Source organism: Pogona vitticeps, chromosome 8 (assembly GCF_051106095.1).
Source record: "Pogona vitticeps strain Pit_001003342236 chromosome 8, PviZW2.1, whole genome shotgun sequence".
In the NCBI taxonomy this organism is placed as follows: domain Eukaryota; kingdom Metazoa; phylum Chordata; class Lepidosauria; order Squamata; family Agamidae; genus Pogona; species Pogona vitticeps.
The window spans coordinates 26,096,050-26,116,381 of record NC_135790.1 but is presented as its reverse complement, the minus strand read 5'-3'; the positions used below and the strand labels follow the sequence as shown (position 1 = coordinate 26,116,381).

At 42.5% G+C, this 20,332-nt stretch overlaps 1 protein-coding gene across 1 annotated transcript in view; it reads right to left on the bottom strand.

Moving 5' to 3' along the window:
• TRIM29 (tripartite motif containing 29) overlaps positions 1-12,018 on the bottom strand; it is a 41,890-nt gene extending 29,872 nt beyond the window's left edge. Inside the window, exon 1 of the mRNA XM_078379652.1 lies at positions 10,878-12,018. Coding sequence (XP_078235778.1) covers positions 10,878-11,723 — 846 coding nt within the window. The 5' untranslated portion in view covers positions 11,724-12,018. The remainder of the gene's footprint in view (positions 1-10,877) is intronic.
• Positions 12,019-20,332: the final 8,314 nt, after the last annotated feature.

Genomic DNA, 20,332 nt, shown 5'->3' with positions numbered 1-20,332 from the left:
TTTTGGGGTCAGCCCTTAACAATCCTCACCTTTCCTGCTGTGTCAAGAGCACATTAAAGTCCATCTTGAAAAGCAAGCCATTAAGTATTTCAGAGCGTCGCTGGGTGGTTCTATGTGTTCCCTGCATTGAATACACTCTTGAGCTCAGAAAATGCAGCACTGAAAACACTTTTTTTTTTACTCTGTTTGAACCAGATCATTCCGACCTGGCAATGAGGAGGGGCAAACCTTTAACAGATGATGGGAAAGTTATTTTGGAACCAAGACTATTTTACTTTCCTATCAACACTGGAAGCTGTAGTCCAGAAAATAAACTTTTCCAGGACTTGTCCCTTAAAATACTTTAATTGCCTATCAATCTTCCAGGATGGTCTTTCTTTCTGGACTACTATCCTAAGAATCCCCAAGACAGACAGTGGATCCTGGGTGTTGTTTTCCAAAGCAAAATATGCCCAAGTCCTGCCAGATACCTACAAAATGCAAGATTATAGTGGCGGTGATGTTGAGTCTTTTTTTCAGTCTCATGAGAAATGCCCCATCTCACCAAGATCAGGAACTAGCAATAGAGAATGACATTAGAAATGAATCAAAGGAACAAAGGTAAGGATGAAAATAAATTCAGTTATTGCTGTGTCAACAGAAGGGCGATACAATGGTGCGCTGGCATGGTGTGCCCAGAGAGTGACTTATGTCAGAGGACTGGCAAAGTTAGAAGTACTTTTAATTCATTAAACATACCCAAGGTTTCAGCTAATTAAACACATCAAGCTGATGGGAGTGCAAATCAAGAGTCATCAGTGACCACCAATCAACATGATGAAAGACAGACTCAAGAAACTTCACGCTGATCCACTGTTCGCGCATTCTGGGCATTCGCCCAAATGCCCTCCAACGGCTTGCAAGAGCAGGGGCCGAATGTGACTTCTGCAGTGAGAAATGGAGCGCCAGAGACGACAGAACATGAGTCTTGCCTCTTGAATTATGAGGGGAGGCTGTTCGGCAATGTGGCAAATCAGCCCACTCTCTCCTGATGTCTCTTTCCTCCAAGAGGCCAAAAAGATTATATCCACTGAAGCTGATATCATGAATTTGCTGGTGCCAGACTTTAACATCAGGATATTTGTAACTTCTCTCGCATTACCAGTTCTTTTTCAATTTGTGGTACACATCCTAGCAGAGTGCCACAGGCTAGCGTGATGAGCGTTGGGGTTAAAGAACAGGAGTAATCCATCAGGATGTTCACATTAAATCAAAAGATTATTTCTAGGAGATCCTTTCAGGATACAACAAAATGCACCAAAACACGCCTATATTTAGGTACCTAAAATACATACAGCTGTCTTTCATGCCCTACAACTGTCTTTCGTGTCTACAGCTAAGCTGATAGCCACCATATTGGAGATGATGCCCCAGCACTGAGCATCCTTCACAAACAAAAGAGGATTTAGAAAAACCTGTTTCATTAATACAGGAAGGAATAGATCTGAGAGAAATCACTATGAATAATGGTTCCCAACCTGGGGCCCAGAGATGTTCATTGACTGCTATGCAGAAGCCTTCACCACTAGCTGTGCTAGACAGGATTTCTGGGAGTTGTAGACCAAGAACATCTGGGGACCCACAGAAGGCCAAGAGATGGCCAAACCCAACCAGCTAACCATCTCTCTCTCTCTCTCTCTCTCTCTCTCTCTCTCTCTCTCTCTCACACACACACACACACACACACACACACACACACACACACACACACACACACTCACACACTCACACACTCACACACTCACACATACTTCCCTTGGATTATCAGAGAGATGGGAAATGTTGGTGGTCCAACAGATCCCATCAGCTCCAGGCAATATTCCTTGGCATCTAGGACAGGCGTTTTCCAGCTGCTGGTTGCTTCAACATAACATTGCTGCAACAAATGCTTGCTGTCAACATTTAATATTTCAACTGTAGGCAGATGTTTTGAACACTAAGAACGTTCTCCTCATGTCCCCCTGTGGTTGGGGCAACCGACCAAGAGACATACCATGTTAAATCAAACCTCTACAGAGATGGCTTACCATCAAGCATGCAAATTATAAACGATAGCTGTGGACCACTCCCTTCTTCTGAGGACTAGTTAGGACCTGAACTGTGAGCGTCATCCGTACGCCTCGTAAAACTTGTCTGTTTGGGTTGGTCGGCATTCGGGTGGATGCCAAGATAGCTGGAATTCTTTTAATGCATTAGATTATCAATTTTGTACATGCATTTGTCAGTTTCTACCTGACTGCATGATCTTTTGAAGGTCAGGAAGCAAAAAAAATCTTTAATTTTTAATTTTATTTTCATAAATTATATGGCTTCCTTGAAAATACAGGCTCTGTTTCTCTGTTGATCATGGTGCATAATGCACAGCTCAGAGATGACAAAGTACAGTGTCAAACAGAATCTATCCCCTTTTTTAATTAATGAAACAAAAAACCATAAGAACAATACTAACATAAAGTCTGCATACATACATGCCGTGCACTAATACAAAATTGATCCCCCTGTGACACCATCACCTTTGGGACCAGATAAGAAATTATTTCATTTTATGATTGTTGTGGGTTTTTCGGGCTCTTCGGCCATGTTCTGAAGGTTGTTCTTCCTAACATTTCACCACGGAGACTGGTGAAACGTCAGGAAGAACAACCTTCAGAACATGGCCAAAGTGCCCGGAAAACCCACAACAACCATTAGATCCCTGCCGTGAAAGCCTTCGTGAATACATACTTCATTTTAATCTATCCCTTTTGTGGGGTCTATTAACTGGATCCCCATGAGTTATCCCAAAGTTTTTCTTCATTCTCATTCACCCCAGCACCTAAAGATCTGTCTGATTCACTGCAGGGATTTTTTTGATTGTCATATTTACATCACTTTCTCCCTTGCTACCCAACAGGAATCTCAAGTGGCAATGCAACACCATTGGATGTAAGAGACCAAGTGGATGGCACTCTTTTAGGTCAACGGGATAGGTTTTTTAAAAATGCCCTTAGCTTCTCACCTCCTCATCAAAATATCCTAAATCCTAAAAACCCAGGTATTGTTTTTGGCCTCGTCAATGGCACATGACCTACCTCTATGCCTATAACTGTACATAGGTATAGCCTGGTGAAGGCAATCGACACAATGTGACCCTTCTCGTTAATGCAAGATGTCCCAATCATGTGAAACTCCCACATCAGTGCCTGCAGCATTTCAGTTGATGAAATTCCTGTTAGTCTAATTGAAATCCCTCTGCCATGCTCTCTCTCGCTCACTCTCCCTCTCTCTTTCACACATGCACACATGGGCATAATGATAGTTGCATGCTGTCAAGTTGATGATGACAGTGGTTTACCAGTCCCTGCTTCTGGGGCTGCCTTGGGGTTGCGCGCGGCCTGCTCAAGGCCACACAAGCTGGCTCTTTTCTCTGAAGGAACCATGGGGTGTCAGATTCCTGACCTGTGTAGCCAGATATCTAAACCACTGAGCTACCCAGCCAATTGAACATGATATCACTAAATCAGGGTGTCCAAACATCTGGCCCTCCAGGTATTGATGGGTTACATCTCCCATCATGTCCCTAGCCAGTGGTGAAGGACGATGAGATGTTACCGTTTAGTAACATGGGGTGCAGGTACACACGTTGTCAATCCTTACATTAAATTTCCACATAGATCAGAGGAAAGCTCTACTATCTATCAAGCACTTTATCTACATTAGTATTCTACCTGGGCAACCAGATGCTATGGGAATGTCCACAGGTGAGGCCTAGTAACTTTCCATGTAAACATAAACATGAAGACTTTGTTTCTGCCTGAAACAGCCCATATGTTTCTGGAATTTCCCTCTTTCTGTAGTTCTCCCTCTCCTACAATTATCTTCTCTTTAACTGCTACCCTTCTACCTCCCTCCCACATTCTGCCCCTTTTCTCCTTAGCCCTCTCTAAATACATAAAATACTCATTTTTTTTCCAGGGACTGGAACCAAAACAAAGTACATAATCCCTACATTTTCTTCTCCAAATGCCATTCCTCATTTCCTTACCAGTGCAAAGGAGTCGTTAAGTTCATGAGAGAACAGAGATATGTTAGGGTTGCTACATTCATAACTATGTCATAACTCTATCCCGCCCTTCCATCAAGCAGCATAGAGAGGGGTTGCCTTAATTTTTATCCTTGTGACAAACCTGTGTGATGTTGTTGGTCTAAAAGAGAAATTCTCTTGTGAATTCTCTTCTCTCAGTGAGCTTCATGGCTAACTCTTAAGCATTGCTCGGGGGGGGGGGGGACCTACAGTTCCTATCCACTTCCTTGCTGCACCAGCATCTGGTCCTTAGTTGACCAGATAGGCGGGATATAAAATAAATAAATAAATAAATAAATAAATAAATAAATAAATAAATAAATAAATAAATAAATAAATAAATAAATAAATAAATACAACAGAGTATGAGGCAGCAGAGTGCACCCATCATGTCGCAGAACCAGAACGTGAACCTTGTGGCATTTCTGCTCCATCGTTTAGAGAGGCCGCGCCTCATAACTAGAAAGGTAGCAAAAATGTTTCAGATACCACAAAGGGAATGATAATACCTGTTGCTCAATTACATGCATAACATAACTTAGGGCTCGGTCACACTGTCAATTTACATTGATTCCTGTCCTGACATTTTTTGCATCAGTAGAAAGTCACATGGTATAGAATTAGGTAGGCACATTCACTTTGATTTAAATTACTTCAATGTATTTCAGATAATTAAAACTAGTTTGGGAAGCCACACAGTAATCCACTCATTTTCCATTCTCTTCGAGAAACACTCTTGGTGAAATTTTCTTCAGTTATCAGGCATCCGTTGGATTTATTTATTTATTTTAAAATAAATAAATTTTAAGTGAAATATTTGTACAGTGATGCAGTACTAATTTAGAAAAACAATAAAAAATTATTTTGGGTGGTCCCTGCGGTCCAAAAGCCGTGACCACCCACAACGGGGTGTTCACATTATCTGAAGCGATACATAAAGACTTGATTTAAGAACTGAGGTATTTTTAAAAAGCACCTGCTGGCCAAGTTTTAAAAAAACCCTCATTTTGCAGCCCCCCAAAAAACCAGTTTCACCCCTGCATCGTGTAGCCAAGAATTTATGAATCGACTTATAAAAGTGATTCAGCTGTGGTTGTTACAGCCAGTATCACTGAGACCTTAATTACACCTCAGTTCATTGCAAAAGGTGTTACAAGGTATTAGCTATTTGTAAGTGGTCACTTCCAGACTTTGAGATGGGAAACAGTGACTGCATTCTTCCATAAACAAGGGGACTTAAATACTCAGCGGGTTTTTTTGGCATAGGCCTTTGTGAACCATAGCTCACATCTTCAGGTGCAGTCTCCCAATGAAAGAGAGGTCTCTTTCTGCCTAACCTTTTTCTGTACACCTAGTTTTCTTCTAAGCAGTACCTAATTAAGAATCGCCAAGCCAACTCTGATAATGGGCACCATGTCCCACTTTCGGAACAATAAAGCAGAAACCAGCCATCTGAGATCTGTAGGACTTTTGAAGAAAGACCCTAATGACAACCAGATGCTAGATCTTTGCACCCTGTATAACAGCAATAATTCTTTGACCAATAAGGGATAATAAGACTCTGTTCAAGGCACATCCTTGAAGTCTTGTTTGCTTTCGGAGAATAAATCTCCCACAAACCTACAGGGAGTCCCAAGGCTCTCCCTGGCGTGTCACTTATCAAAAACTGGGGAAGGTCTTTGAATAGTTTTTATCCACAAACCATTTTGTTTAAATTAGAAACACCCAGTTCCCACAAAGAAAAGGTGGAGGGAAAAATATTGAAAGGAAGAAAGGAATCAAGTGTCAGATGTGATTTCACATGAGATGAGGGTTGAACCAGTACATCTTTGTCATTGACAGATCAAGGGTTGTGATATATTTCTGATACTTTGTCAGGGTTTTGTGCTTTTTTTTATTTATTTAAAGGAGAAGGCAAGAAGAAAACAACCTTCAAAAACAGGTTGTAGAAGGATTTCTTTTAAACAAACCATATATTCTGCTCCCTGAAAACTCTTCCAAATTCTGTTTGTAAAACTCTCTCCTGCCTATCTTACTGAAGAGAGAGGAAGTGGGTTTGAAGCTCGCACTATAGGTGAAAATGAGAATTTTATTCAATAATCTTTCTCCCCTTCTATGTTTTTAAACTTTTTTTTCTTCAATCTGTTTCCTTAAAAGTGTCAGGTTGAAAGCTTTGACAGGTTGGAGAGGAAAGTGGGAGCGGTACTGCAACATAAAAGAAGACGAAAAAGATAAAGAAATGAAGGGGAAAAAAATAAAGAGAAAGAATCAGAAACAGAAGCCAGGAAGTTTCGGGGATAATTGGGTTGCTAATATGACACCTTGCAGCATCTTAACATGTTTTCTGATCCAAGCAGAATGAAAAGGCTAGAAAGTTCATATAATCTGGTTAGATGCCAATAGACAAGGTTGCACTTTGGAAAGCAGGAAGTCTTGGGTGATTTTTGCCTGTTGATGTTAAACACAGCTCAGTGCAGACAGACTTACCGGCAGTCAATGTCACAAATCTTAGCGCCGATGAGACAGAAATACAGGCCAACCAGTTGACATCTGCCACCATTTTTCCTACCCAACATACATGGAGGTTATAGTCTCCCATCACCTTCCCACAAGATGTCATTAGGGTGGCAGGTCTGGTGGTGGAAATCGATCCCACTGCTACATATGATGCTGGGGTTATCGCACTGCTAAAAATGACAGTAACTTCCGTTTACATAATCAATGCTAGCCATGGCAGGAATTCGCAACAATTCACAAAGGACATTCGTTAGTCGGTTAGCGGCTTTGTGCGCATCCTTCACACAAAGAGAGACAGTGCTGAACGAGACTATACATTGGAGTGGTTTGGTAAAGAGGCCAAAGCTAGAGGAATCCAAATTAAATCTGCATTCAAGCCAAGATGCTTATTAACTGCCCTGGGCTACTCAGAAACCCAACCTAATTTAACTTGCCATACAATAAAATGGCAGGGGTTAATTTCCTTAGAGAAATTAGATGCTAAAGAGGTAATAAGCAAAATTTGAAGCTATAATGTCAAAAGAAAGGATTGTAGTAGCTGACTCTTTAAAAACCCGATGATTTAAAGCTTGTGATTTGGATTGTAGTAGCTGACTCTTTAAAAACCCGATGATTTAAAGCTTGTGATTTGGATTGCACCGGGCTGGTTTGAAACTGGGTCAGCCGCCCTCTCTGTGTTTGGTCTCTTGGCTTTGACGCAAAGAGGTGTTGATGTTCCCTTCGTCTTGGCTGCACTACAACCTTCAATCCCTGTTTTTAAGTGCCTTGCATTCTGCCAACTTCTGCTGCTTTCCTTACCAAGCTTCTCTTGCCAACTTTAATAATTAGCCTGTGACAAACAAGCAACAATTAAAAAAAAAAAAAACAATCCAGACAAGAAAAACTCAAACAAATTCCATTCAACATCCACGTGACCAAAGTGAATCTCATTAATAGATTTCCAATTAATTTCAGCAAACTTTCAAGTCATAACAAGTTTTGGGTGAATCACAGCCTGCCCCTAAATCTTTGGAGCAAAACCCAGGAAACGGGGTGTGCGGGGGGGAACACCCTACTTTGATGACTGTTTGTTTCAAAATGTTGTTTTAATTGAGATTCTGGATTATGGCTGCCAATTTATTCTACACAAAGTTTCCAGATTTAAAAAAAAAAAATAGAAGAAGTGTAATATTGCTCAGGAAATGATAATTAACCACAATTTCTAAAATCCTCTAACCAACATGATTACAGTCCAGAAAAGTAACTTTTCCAGCCTTTGAGGTGTAATTACATTTCCCAGTAAGTGAGAAAATCAAACTGTAGTTAAGAATAAGCTTCAATAAATTCTCAAACCAAAGCTGTCTTAAACTCTACTATGTGGCTCTTCATTTTCTACTCAGTCTGACAGACGATTTCAACTACTTTCCCACGCAGAGATTTTTGCCATCATCCATTCGCTTATTCTTTGAAGATGCTTGGAAATAAACCTTGGACAAAAAAATGGATGTGTTTTATATTGAATGGTAACCCTTTCCTGATTAATTGATAACACATGTGTAAACAATTACGAATTGGACCCTAATACTACGCTGAGGCTCCTAACCCTATCCAAACTCGATCCTAACTCATAATACCTAGCCATTATGGAGTATTTCAGCTCCACAATGCCTAAGACTCTTGCACATTGTCAAAAGCTCCATGCATTTTTCAGGGCCTTATCCTGCCCAGTATTTTAGATTTGTCCATGTAGTCAACAATTATTGCCATGCAGGACAACAGGGACCATGTCATGGGGAGCACACATTTTCTTGGCTCGTCTCCTTTTTTACTGTGGGTGGAGCAAAAGACTCCACCCTCCAGGCTTCTAGAATCCCTGGCTCATGTAAGGACAAGCCAGAGTTTGTTTTCAAGAGAGATTATGCTTCTCAGAAGAGGGAATGGTTGGGAACCAGGGCCTAATCCAGACTCTAACCTTACACTTAGGCTCCACAGTGCCTGCACTTGTCGTACAATTTGGAGATCTCCATGTGTCTGTCTCCTAGCACAAGTCCTGAGAAAGTCCCATAATGTATGGATTGGAGAGTTTTGCAGCTGATACAGGGAAACAGGATTCCTTCCTTCCTTCCTTCCTTCCTTCCTTCCTTCCTTCCTTCCTTCCTTCCTTCCTTCCTTCCTTCCTTCCTTCCTTCCTTCCTTCCTTCCTTCCTTCCTTCCTTGTTACATTTCCCACCTTTTCTCCAGCAAGATCAAGGGGGCTTACCTGACTTCCCTCTCCTCCTTTTTATCCTCACAACATCTTTGTGAAATTCACCAGAATGATGGACAAAGAATCGTCCAAGGTTGCCTAGTGACTTTTGTGGCTGAGCAGCATAATTTGACCCCAGCTCTTCTGACTCTTGATTCAAAATTCTAGCCACCACACCACACTGACTCGGGTGGTGTAGAAGAGGACATTCTATGTGTGGTATCTTATCACACAAGCTATCGTTGTTGAAATATCCTCTTCCATACTCTTGTCATCCATTTCATCAAGCTACACTACATGGTTAGGGTGGCTACCATATTTTAAACAGTGGTATATTTTACAGGATCCTCACGTAGGATTTGAAGACGTAGTGTCTACACATAACCATGTATTTGTTCCCAGATGACTGCTATGGTAGGCATGGAAATGATCTCAACCTCTACAGCAGGTAGGCAGAAGGTCCACATAGAGCTACTGGGTGCTGTGTAGGTAATTTGCAACAGAACGACAAGATTTCTGGCTTTGGATTGTTTTAGAACAGAATTAACAAAATGACTTTCCCACAGACACCCTTAATTATACTGACGATGTGAAGTAAGAAAGAGTAGCTTTGAATTGAATGATTGTGAGTGCCATTAATTCTTTTTTATTATTATTCAACAAGACCCGGAGTTCAGAACTCTTTAATTGAAAGCCGACAACATACGGCCCTCCAGATGTTCTTGGACTGCAACTCACAACTTCTCCAACTCTGCTACCAGGCCTTCAGACCCTCCTTGTTCGTATAGTTCAGTGAACAATCTTCCCATTTATGCATCTAGCCGCGTTACTGCTCTCTTCCCTACTGTTTTTCCCAGATGAACATTCTCTTTCCATGAAAATAAACTGATTTTCAAGTTGTGCTCTGTGTTGTCTCCAATGAGTGCACAGGAAGCTGAAGTACTTCCTAAATCTGTCTCTTTTGTCAGGCTATTAAAGGTACCCGATTTTTGTCCTCCTGGCATTTGATCGTCTTCCCAGAAACATAAAAACTGTGTGATACAAGTTTCTTCCTGTCGACTTTCCCCTTCTCTTCCAGGAAACCCATCTTTGTCTCTGCCTCTCAATCTCTCTCTCTCTCTGTTTGTCTTGTCAGTTACCTGTACCTTGCAAATTGCCCACTGAAACCGCCATCCAGCTACTAAGCAGTTCCAAAAAAACATTGCCCTACCATCAGTCTTCACACTGCCTCTCTTATTCTCTTTTTGCTGCTTGTAACTGCCGCAGGCTTCTATAGGCATTTCATATTCTCTAACTCCTACAAAGGCACTCACCCGGACAAGGGGAATGCAACTTTTTTGGATGAGAACTTTAAAGACTGCTCTGTTGGCTGGAAGGTTCTGGAAGCTGTCATCCCAAAAAATATTGAAATCTAGAAGTCTGAAAAGTTAGCATGTAGGGGAATTCTGGAAGCTACGGTTTAGAAAATTAACTTCCCTAAACCCTGTCAAAAACTTACTGATGTTCCAACTTTTCCAAAGTCTTTTGTCTTCCAAAAAATCACAAATAATCTTAGAATCACCTAGCACTGGTGTACTTTGGGTTAAATGTGTTAAGGAAATGAAACTAGGGGATCTGATTTAAACTGACAGGGTCTCTGACTGTCCATCTTCTTGATAGCCAGAACTGGTGAAAACTATGCTTTTCTAACTTATAAAATGCATGCATGTTCTCACTGGGTCACCTCTAAGATCAAGCAGCAATTGGCACATGTGAATGAGTCAACTTGACAATCTTCTATCAAACCTCACCTTTCCTTTAGACAAGGTGTTTTAAGTATGAAATCAACGCAGATACATTCATATATAAGTCGTATATGCTGTTTGAACGAACGACGGTCATGCCTATGTGGACAAGATCATTGTAAAGACCACAGATAGAAAATATGCACCCACTGAGTGCTACATGGGATAACACATTGCCATTATGGGAAATGGGACACAGGAGTTTGTTGAAAAATAAGGAATTTGTGGCAAGGAAACCACAGAACCGTACCTCTTTGCCGGACTTCTCTATCTCCACTGTGACCGTGGTGTGGTTCTTGTGCTCCTGGAACATGCAGAGGTAACAGATGCAGACCTGGTCCGTCTGGCAAAAGAGCTCCATGGTCTTCCCATGGACAGGGCATTTCCTGGCTTCGAAATCCTTGATGGGATCCAGGAGCTGATGATCTCGGAAAGCAGCTCCTTCCAAGTGGGGTTTCAGGTGAACCTCGCAGAAGCTGGCTTGACACACCAGGCAGGACTTCACGGCTTTCTGCTTGTTGTCGATGCAGGAGTCACAAAGGACATCTTCCAAGACCCGGGGCCTCGAACTCGACCCTCGGTTGACCTTGTTGTAGCTGTTCCTCTTAGCCTCTCCTGACTCCCCAAGGGAGACTGTGGATTTCCTGAGGTCGGCAATGGGGCTGCTGGCGTACAGCGACTTTTTCCCCTCCCCGTCACTTGTGAAGGGTTTCTTGCCCTCCATGTTGAATAAGGATTTCCTCAGGTCCCCTCTCTCTGGGAAGGAAATTTGGGGCCGACGGGTTTCCCCTAGCTGTACGTTGGGGAACGTTGGCTTCTTGACCTCTCCTGAATCCATATTGAAGTAGGTTGACCTCTTCTCATCTGACGAGTCAACGAACTGGATGATGGGTCTCTTCCAGTCACCTCCGGCATAAATGGAATTTTTGAGCTGGCCCGTTTCCAGAGAGGGGCTGGCATTGTTTTTATTTACATCTTTCTCTCCTCGACTGGGGCTGGTGGCTATCTTCCCGTCTTCGCCTTCCTTCTTAGGAGAGACAGACGTCTTCACTTCCTCTGACTTTCCTATGGTCCCGTTTGCTCTGACTGTCTCCATTCCTTACGCTTTCCTTCAGCCTTGGCTTGCCTTTTTTTGTCCCTTGCAACCTCCTTCCTGCCAAGAAAGGGTCAAATCTCGGCCTAGTTCTCGAGTGTGGCTGAAGCAGGCTACCTTGCCGGCTGTTGTCCCAGCAGCTAATGGAAATGGAAGACACAAAAGAGGCTCCCTAAATGCCACGCCTGGAAAAACGGGGTGGAGAAGCGAGATACCTGAATTATACTGGGCAGAGCTAGAGAGAGAAAGAGAGAGATGGTTTTTTAAAAAACCCCAGCTGCACAGTTAATTATACAAGGCAGCCCACACCCAGAAACATTCTTGTCTAACCAGGTTTGGGAATGAAGAGCTGTTTATGTGTCCCTTTTTTTTTCAAAGAAAATTTTCATTAAGAAGCAGCAGCAACCAGTTCTGCTACCTGCTTTAGAAATAGTTACCTGTTGACACCAAGAGTAGAATGACCTTTTTTTAAAAAGAAACATGGACAGATCACCTGGGGAGACTAAACTTCATGGTGGCTGTTTCCATTTAAATGGGTCACTGGTGCACATGTGCCATGACACCTGGGAGAGAGAGAGAAAAATTGGAAAGCCAGCAATGTTCAGCGAGAATGAGGAGGAAAAGCTCCAATACCAGGCTCGGAAGGAGTTAAATTCTTCAGGATTCTTCATTAGAAACAGAGAATAAGGGAGCTCTGGACTTTCAAAGGCCGTGTTCTTGGAAGTCGCACACTTTAACCACCATCAAAGGCGTACATTTTATAATAGTCATCATCATCTTAGAACCGCAGAGCTGGAAGGGACCCTATGGATCATCAAGTCCAGCTCCTTTCAAGAAGGCACAAGTGGGGAATTGAACTCCCAACCTGTGATTCTTGGCTTTGACTTGGATTCCTGCATTGAGCAGGAGGTTGGATTCGATGGCCTTATAGGCCTCTTCCAACTCAATGATTCTATGATTCTGTGATTCTGTACCTAAACCATGATCTCTCCAGCAATTTTTTCTCCATTTGTAAAAAGGGGGATTGCAAATCTCAAGATGCTAGAAATGTATTCATCAAGGTTTTCCCATATATGCCCAAGAAATTCCAGGGCACTTCAATCATTCCAGGGCATTATGGACACCAGTGTTTCTCCTGTGTTCCACTGGGCTTCTTTGCCAGTATGAACCAGCCCTAATCCCTCTCCAGAAAAACAGAGCATCCTCTAATTTTTGAGAAATGCAAGTCACACATTTTTTTTTTCATTTTATTTTAACTGGGGAAAAAAAGCAATGGCTCAATTCATAACCTGAGCTACTGGGTTTCTCTTTTTTTCCCTTGGCTTTGCATTTCTTGAGCTAAGGTGATCTGTTAAGACAATAGCCTCAGGGGAACTCGAGACGATTAAAGAATGTTCTAGGGTGGAGTTCTGTGTTCTGAGATGTACAAAGACAAATATGCAGGGTTGTGTTTTTGGTCTGTTTCCCTTTCTTTCCATTAAACCCAGATTAACACTTTAGGGAGCGCAAAACCTCTAGCAACTAGTGACTGAACTTTTCAGAAGGAACTAATTCCTATCCAGCCACAAGGACCGGGTGAGAGGCCACGCTGTTTGAGACTCCAAAGGCCTCCCAGCAGAAGGAGGTCTCAAATGGGAAGTGTTCTGCAGCAGTCGTTCCCAACCCGGGATCCCCAGATGTTTTTGCACGACAAGTCCCAGAAGCCCTCACCACGAGCAGCGCTGGTGAGAGTTTTTGGAACTCGTAGCTGGAGTACATTTAGGGAGCTAAGATTGGGAGCCTGTCATTTTGCCCAGATCCCAAAGGAGAGGGTGTCCCATCCCTTCTTGAAGGGGGTGACAGGGTCTTTCCACCCCTTCCTTCTGCCAATGGAGAAAGACTGTCTTAGTGAAAACAGCAGCTGTCTCAATACATCCAGTGGCTGGGCCGGTGCTGCTTGCCAGTTGCCACACCTTCCCCCCCCCCCAAGACCTTTTCTTAATGTGCCATTTTCCCCTAAAGTTACACAACTTTTCCCTATGGGCTAACTTGTGTTTGTGCATATATCTTTTTTTCTTGCCTATGTACATTTTTAGCTCTTTTCACATTTTCTAACACACACATACTTCTTCTGTGCACACATTATTCTCATGAAATGGCCTTGAAGCCTCACAAAGGCATCAGCCTTCAAGGGTGGCTTCCTCTCCCAGCAAGACTTACAAAATTATCTTCTTTGAGATTGTTGGATGCAGCCACCACAAAAAAAATTCAATCTTTGCCCTCTCTGTAGCTACCTAGAGAGACATTTTTGTACCTATCCTCTGTGGTTTTATCTTGTCCTCTTTCAATGCGATCTAACCAATTGTGGTCAGCAGCATGTCTTCTTGAAGCACATTCCATTGAGCAGAACTTGTGGCATGAAAGAGAGCTTTCTGTTGTTCCTCTTGGATCTTCTACTGAAGAATTTGTCTGGATGAGCTACCATCTTTAATATAATAAGAAAGAAAGACAGACAAGCTTCCATCTATCCACCTGCTTATGTTATGTATAATGCTATAAACCTATCTGGTGTCATTCCTTAGTCACCTTTCCCCTGCTTTTGAATTTTCTCAAAGAAAAGTAGTCCAGCCACTGATTCTGTTGGTTACCTTTCCTGTGGAACAGGGGAAACTGGGCTGAAAAACTGGCAAAGAGATGAAACAGTGATCATTTTTGAAGAGAAAATGCAGATGATCAAAACAAACATAGTCAGTGACCATGTAGTCAAATACTGCGGGATTTGCTATAGATATAAAACAGATAATTTACACTTTTTTTACTGATCAGATGACACAAAGGCCAATTCGAATCAGTCCAGTCATTTTGGCTCCCAATTCAGAGGCTTTTTGCCCCCTCTGTCCCAGGGGGCTTCTACTTTTTAAAAGCTGGAATGCTTTAAAGGGACAGAGCAGAGCATGACTGCAGGTGGTATTCTGGTGACATACTAAGCTGGGTGTGATGTTTTGCACAAAAGGAACCCACTGCTGCAATCTTTCTCCCTCCTGAAGACGTCTTCCGGCTACCCATTGTCAAAGCTTCCAACTTCTCTGTTTTTGGTGGATTGAAATAAGATAGTATGTCTTCCATTCCCCTCCCCACCCTGAACTGCCTGGGAGATGTGAATCTGACCTGCATTCTTAGCTCTTAGAATATTAATTGCTCCTCCATAGCTCTTAGTCCTTTAATATATACAAAAGTGTGTGAAAATTATCCGGTCTTCATTTGACCCAACCCAGGAGCGCTTTTCCCACACTGTTCCTGCATCACCCTGCAAAATGCAGATCTGACCCTCTTATAAAATATGCAGATCAAAACCATGAATGCAAGGATGCTCAGTTTGCAAACCCATGGCTAGGTTTACATCTCATTCCAGTCCATGGCTCCCTGCCAAATTTATACTAGTTTAGTGGAATAGGGAAAGTGAGGCAGAGAAGCCAGGCCCATCCCAGATTCACAGATCCTCTCCAGATTTTCAGACTTAACAAGGAATGAATGGCTACACTTGTTGTTGTTTAGTCGTTAAATCATGTCCAACTCTTTGTGACCCCAAGGGCATGTGTGTCAATGTGGGTGTGCAAGGGGTTTACACTCAACTGGAAAGCCTGCTTTCCATATTGAAATCAGCCTACCAAAATACACACACACACACACACACAAATAAAAATAAAACAACCCCAAAACTAATATCCCATGGTTGAGGCCCACCACCTCTTTGTGAGTTTTTTCCCCGCACATGGGCAGAGAAAACAACACAGAGAAGAGGGATCGGTGAGTCATACATCAGCCAGCCCCTGGCACAACATAATCCTTCTGTCATCTTATTCTACTCAAGGTGTGTCTAGACAGCGTGTTGAGGGAGTGAAAGGTGGTGACAGATCCTTGCAATCGGTACATCTTACGCAGCGGAAGTTCTTGCATGCTTTTTTTTTAATAAGTACATTCGTTAAGTGTCCCATTTGACAGTGCCCAAGTCAACCCACGCTGGGCAGTTAGTTGAGAAAGAGCCGGTGTCCTAGGAAACACTCCAGACAGTGGGCACTTAAGACCAAACACCTCTTCCAAATGGAAGCAATGTTCCAGACCCACAAATATTTAGCAAAATCACACAGTAACTCCTCTCTAGATTCAACAAGAAAACTCCCTGGAAAAGCCTCTGATGTTAGGAAAGTGTGAAGGCAAGAGGAGAAGGGGACAACAGAGGATGAGATGGTTGGACAGCGTTATCGAAGCTACCGACATGAATTTGACCCAACTCCAGGAGGCAGTGGAAGACAGGAGGGCCTGGTGGCTCTGGTCCAGGGGGTCACAAAGAGTTGGACACAACTAAACGACTAAACAACAAAAACAAAGATGGCAGCGGAAGGACCAATCTCACATTTATAAATGACATTTAATATAACGACCAGCCTACTTGTAGGAAACGAGTACATTCCAGAGAAAGGAGATCTAGGTCACATTTGGTCTCCTACACATTCTTTGGTGGAAGAAAGCTCCTCCTAGCTCTAGATTTTTCCTCATGATTCCTCCCTCTTTGTAAATGTTTCACCCCAATTTATAATTTTCTGACAAGGTCCCCCTTAAGAGTCTGCATTAAAAGGAAATAAAAATATGCACATTTAAGGCACATCTTGGGGCAGGGATCCCATCATCCTAGCAATTAGAAGATAGCCACACAACTATTCTGAGTTTTGCTCCCTTGAGCGTTGGTCAGTCCTTGGACAGACAGGCCAATTATCTGAACTAATACAGAGAAAAACTGGTCTGCTCAAATAATTACACAGTGATCTTTGATATTCACAAACTGGTCTTTAATTTTTCAGGTTAATTATGATTCATAACGATTAAAGCAGAACTGCATTTTGCCCATTCCCACATAAAACAATCAACTACTTTCTGTCTCTTGTGAATTGATTTTATTAACACTTTCCAGTTTTTACGGTATTTCCCAATTTGTTATGAAGGCAACTTATCTTTTTGGAAATTTCCCGACTGCATCAATGGCCAGACTTCCTATTGTTCCCCATTTGGGGGGGATGGCCTTTTTTAAAAAATGGAGGTGCTTTTAGGAGTTAAACGGTAGGTTATTATGGTAATTTTAATAATATTCATGAAGGGGTAAAACATCATAGCATCTCAACAAAAGGAAAGTCTCATACACGCATGCAATTCTTATGGGTAAGAAATAAGTGCACGCCACAATTTCATTTTAAATATATATAATTACTTGTATGACAGCTTTCATTATATGAAAGTAATTTTCAAAATACACTCCGCGTCTCCTAATGTCATCAATCAGGAGCCTCTGTTCAGCAATTCCAACTTTTTTTTCTGCCTAACGGGTTTTATGGAAAAACAAGGGAGGTATAATGATGCCTGAAGCCCCCATAACATTCACCAAATGAAGTAGGACAACAGCTTGATCAAAGCCTTGTCTGAAATTGCTCTGAATACATTTTAGCTCAAAATACATGAAAAATGCATTCAAAGCGTATTAAACCTATAAATGTTTGGCAAGAAGCGTGGGATCCAGATGAGACCCCTGTCCCATTTTGCACATCAGCTCAGGATGAAGTCAGCTTTCTCAAAATATTCCCAAGGTCCCACTCGCTGAAGCTCTTGATACGGATTGCTGCTCTGCCTTATTCATTGACCCGACCGCTATTTATATGGCTCGGCTATCGTTTCACTCTCCCCCGCACTGCTATTCGACATTGCTTTTTCACAGCAGCTGATATGACTTTGCATTGGGTCATACGACGCACAGCGCTCCCACGTTCCGAGTGAATAGCGATAGAACAGTCTTTTAATTAAACATATAGTGTTAGGTCAGCAGAGAGGCCTCCTTCATCCTTTTCGGAAGGAAAATAAAGAAGGCTTTCGAGACAAAAGGCAATCAAGTCTGCAGTTCTTCTCTTGACCTACTAGGATTACAGGCTGTGCCAGACATCTTCCCCAACCCACCAGCCATCAGTATGTTCTACCAGTCCCCCTTCCCACTTGTGTTATCTCTGGGATCAGCTGCATGACATCTGTTGAAGCCTCAAGATTTCACCCAAGGGTTTACGAGCAGGAGGTGCCCAGTTTTCCCACACCTAGACCTAGGGTCTGAGTCATCAAGACTCACCTATAAAACACACTGAAGTGTCATTAATCCGTGGAACCCGTAGTTCTCTGCAAATCTGACTAAATCAGACTTTACAACCAACCTGTGAAATAGGTCAATTTGCTGTAAACTAACAGGGAGGGACATGATGCAGCTATAGAGAGCAAATATGGCTAGTGTACATGTCTGGAGGAGAAATCATTGAATTTGGCCCACAGTTAGATGTTGTCGGTAGATTACAAGCTACCCTTTTTCTGTTTGCAAAGATGGGAAGCCTCCAGATTACCTTCTTTCCACTGGCCGGCATAACCTTGTGATCCGCAAAACTCACACTTTCTATCGTGGGGCTAAATTTAGCTGCAGATCTCTCTGACTTAAAACACCTATCCACCCTTTAAAGGCTTCTGTTTCATCCCCTCTCTCTAATATTTTTACTAGGTAGCCCGAGGAAGGGTTCTTGTCAACTAAAAAGCTTGCATATCTTGTGAATGTTTAGGTGATCCTGGTGCAGGCATTACCCCAGGAAAGGCTAGTAACTCTGATTTCGCCAGGGAGAGGAACCTACTCCAGGTTTTTCATATGAACATCTGAGGTGCTGCATCAAATCCCCAAAATGGGTTCAGCCATTTAGAAATCTCCTGCGGAAATCTCCGTTTGGAAATCTCCTGTTAGCACCCAAAGCACTTTCGTTGGAGTTCTCTGGCTTCCTGAAAAGTAAAGGGTTCCCCTAAAAGATTTTGATGATCACCAATAAAGTCCTTCATCGTTTGGGACCCTGCTAACTTTTGGACTATCTTGTGCCATGAGGTCCTCCCAGGCCACATTCCTCTGTGGTTCCATGCCAAGGGAGGCCAGGAAATCATCCACCAGACATAGGGCCTTCTCCACTTCTTCACCAACACTTTGCAACCAACTGGCAGTGGAGATGCACCTGGATTTCTCCCTCCCGACTTTTAAAAGACTTTTTAAAACACTGCTTTATAGAGAGAGTGTTTTTTTTGACAACCTTGCTTAAGGTGTTCCTCTGCTGCTCTGCTTGTTTTATGTGCCTGTGCTCTGTTGTTCCAGTGTTGTTTATGTTGTTTCGTTTGACTTATCTTTATGGTGTTTTTAGCTGACCATAAACCGGGCCGGAATAGGGCATCACACTAATGAGACTGTGTACAAATGTATGAAATAAAAAAAATAACAAATAAATAAAAGGAAGGCCCTTTGCTTTCACACTTCAGCCGACAATTAACAGCTTAGGTACCCAGCAGATGTGTGTATTCGTTAATCACTTCACTTATTGCCACAATCTTGGTGCTGAGCAGCCTTTTGAACATTTATGACCAGTGTTAACAGCACAATTACCACTTCCTGTGTCCTATTTCACTGCAAACTTACAGCCCTAACTGTGGCTAGGGCGCATACTAAACTTGTGGTTTGAATCCCAAACCCTCATGCTGAAATAAATCTGTTCTCTCAAAACGTCACAAAAGCCCATTTTCCCTTCTTTGAATATGGTTGTGCCTTTAGGATCCAAAAAAAGGAACCCATTGTAGGTCATTATTTGTCCCCTTGTAATTTGTAAGTGCTGGTTAATAATATAATATGCAGCCATACAGTTGTTTCCTCTCCACACCACAGCCCCAATATACTTTTAATCCCCCCCAAAAAAATTAAATAAATAATAACAACATTTGTTTTCTCCCCAACCCTATTTTTTTAAAAATAATCCATGGGGTACAAAGCTTTTGTAGAATAAATTACATCTAAGCCTAAAAAAAAAAAAGTTCTGTAACTTTGTACTGACTCCATAAGGGTACAGCCCAAATGAAATTCCTCTCCTGGTTGTGATTTTTATTTTTAAAAATGGAAGGCAGTGTAGAATACGGGAGAGAGTGTTGGTCTCGGACTCTGTAGAGGTGGGTTCAAATCTCCACTCAGCGAGGGAAACTCACTGGGAAGTGGCAGTGGTCAAACTACTCTTTCAAAATATCAACGCCTGGTTAAAGTCTCCATCAACCAGAAGCAACTGGGTGGCATCTAAAGACAACAAGGGTTCAAGCACTCCATATTCCGCCCCCCCATCCAGAAGGGTATTTCAGACCTGCCTTAATAGAAATGGAAATCTTTCAGAGCAGAAGAGGTGGAAGGAAGAGAGACACTTACATGAGACCTGCTAAAGCAGTGGTCCCCAACCTTGGGCCTCCAGATGTTCTTGGACTTCAACTCCCAGAAATCCTGGCCAGCAGAGGTGGTGGTGAAGGCTTCTGGGAGTTGAAGTCCAAGAACATCTGGAGGCCCAAGGTTGGGGACCATTGTGCTAATGGACCACCCTGCCACCCCCAGGATCCAGAAGGTCTTTAGCTATGGAGCCATTCAGACTATGGTAGAAAGCAGAAGGCTGTGAATCATTTGACTCAGAAGGCGTTCTTATGGTGAGCAGCTTTTCTAAGGCTCTTGGTGGAAGCAGGTTTAGACAAGGGAACACGCAGCTAATGAGTCA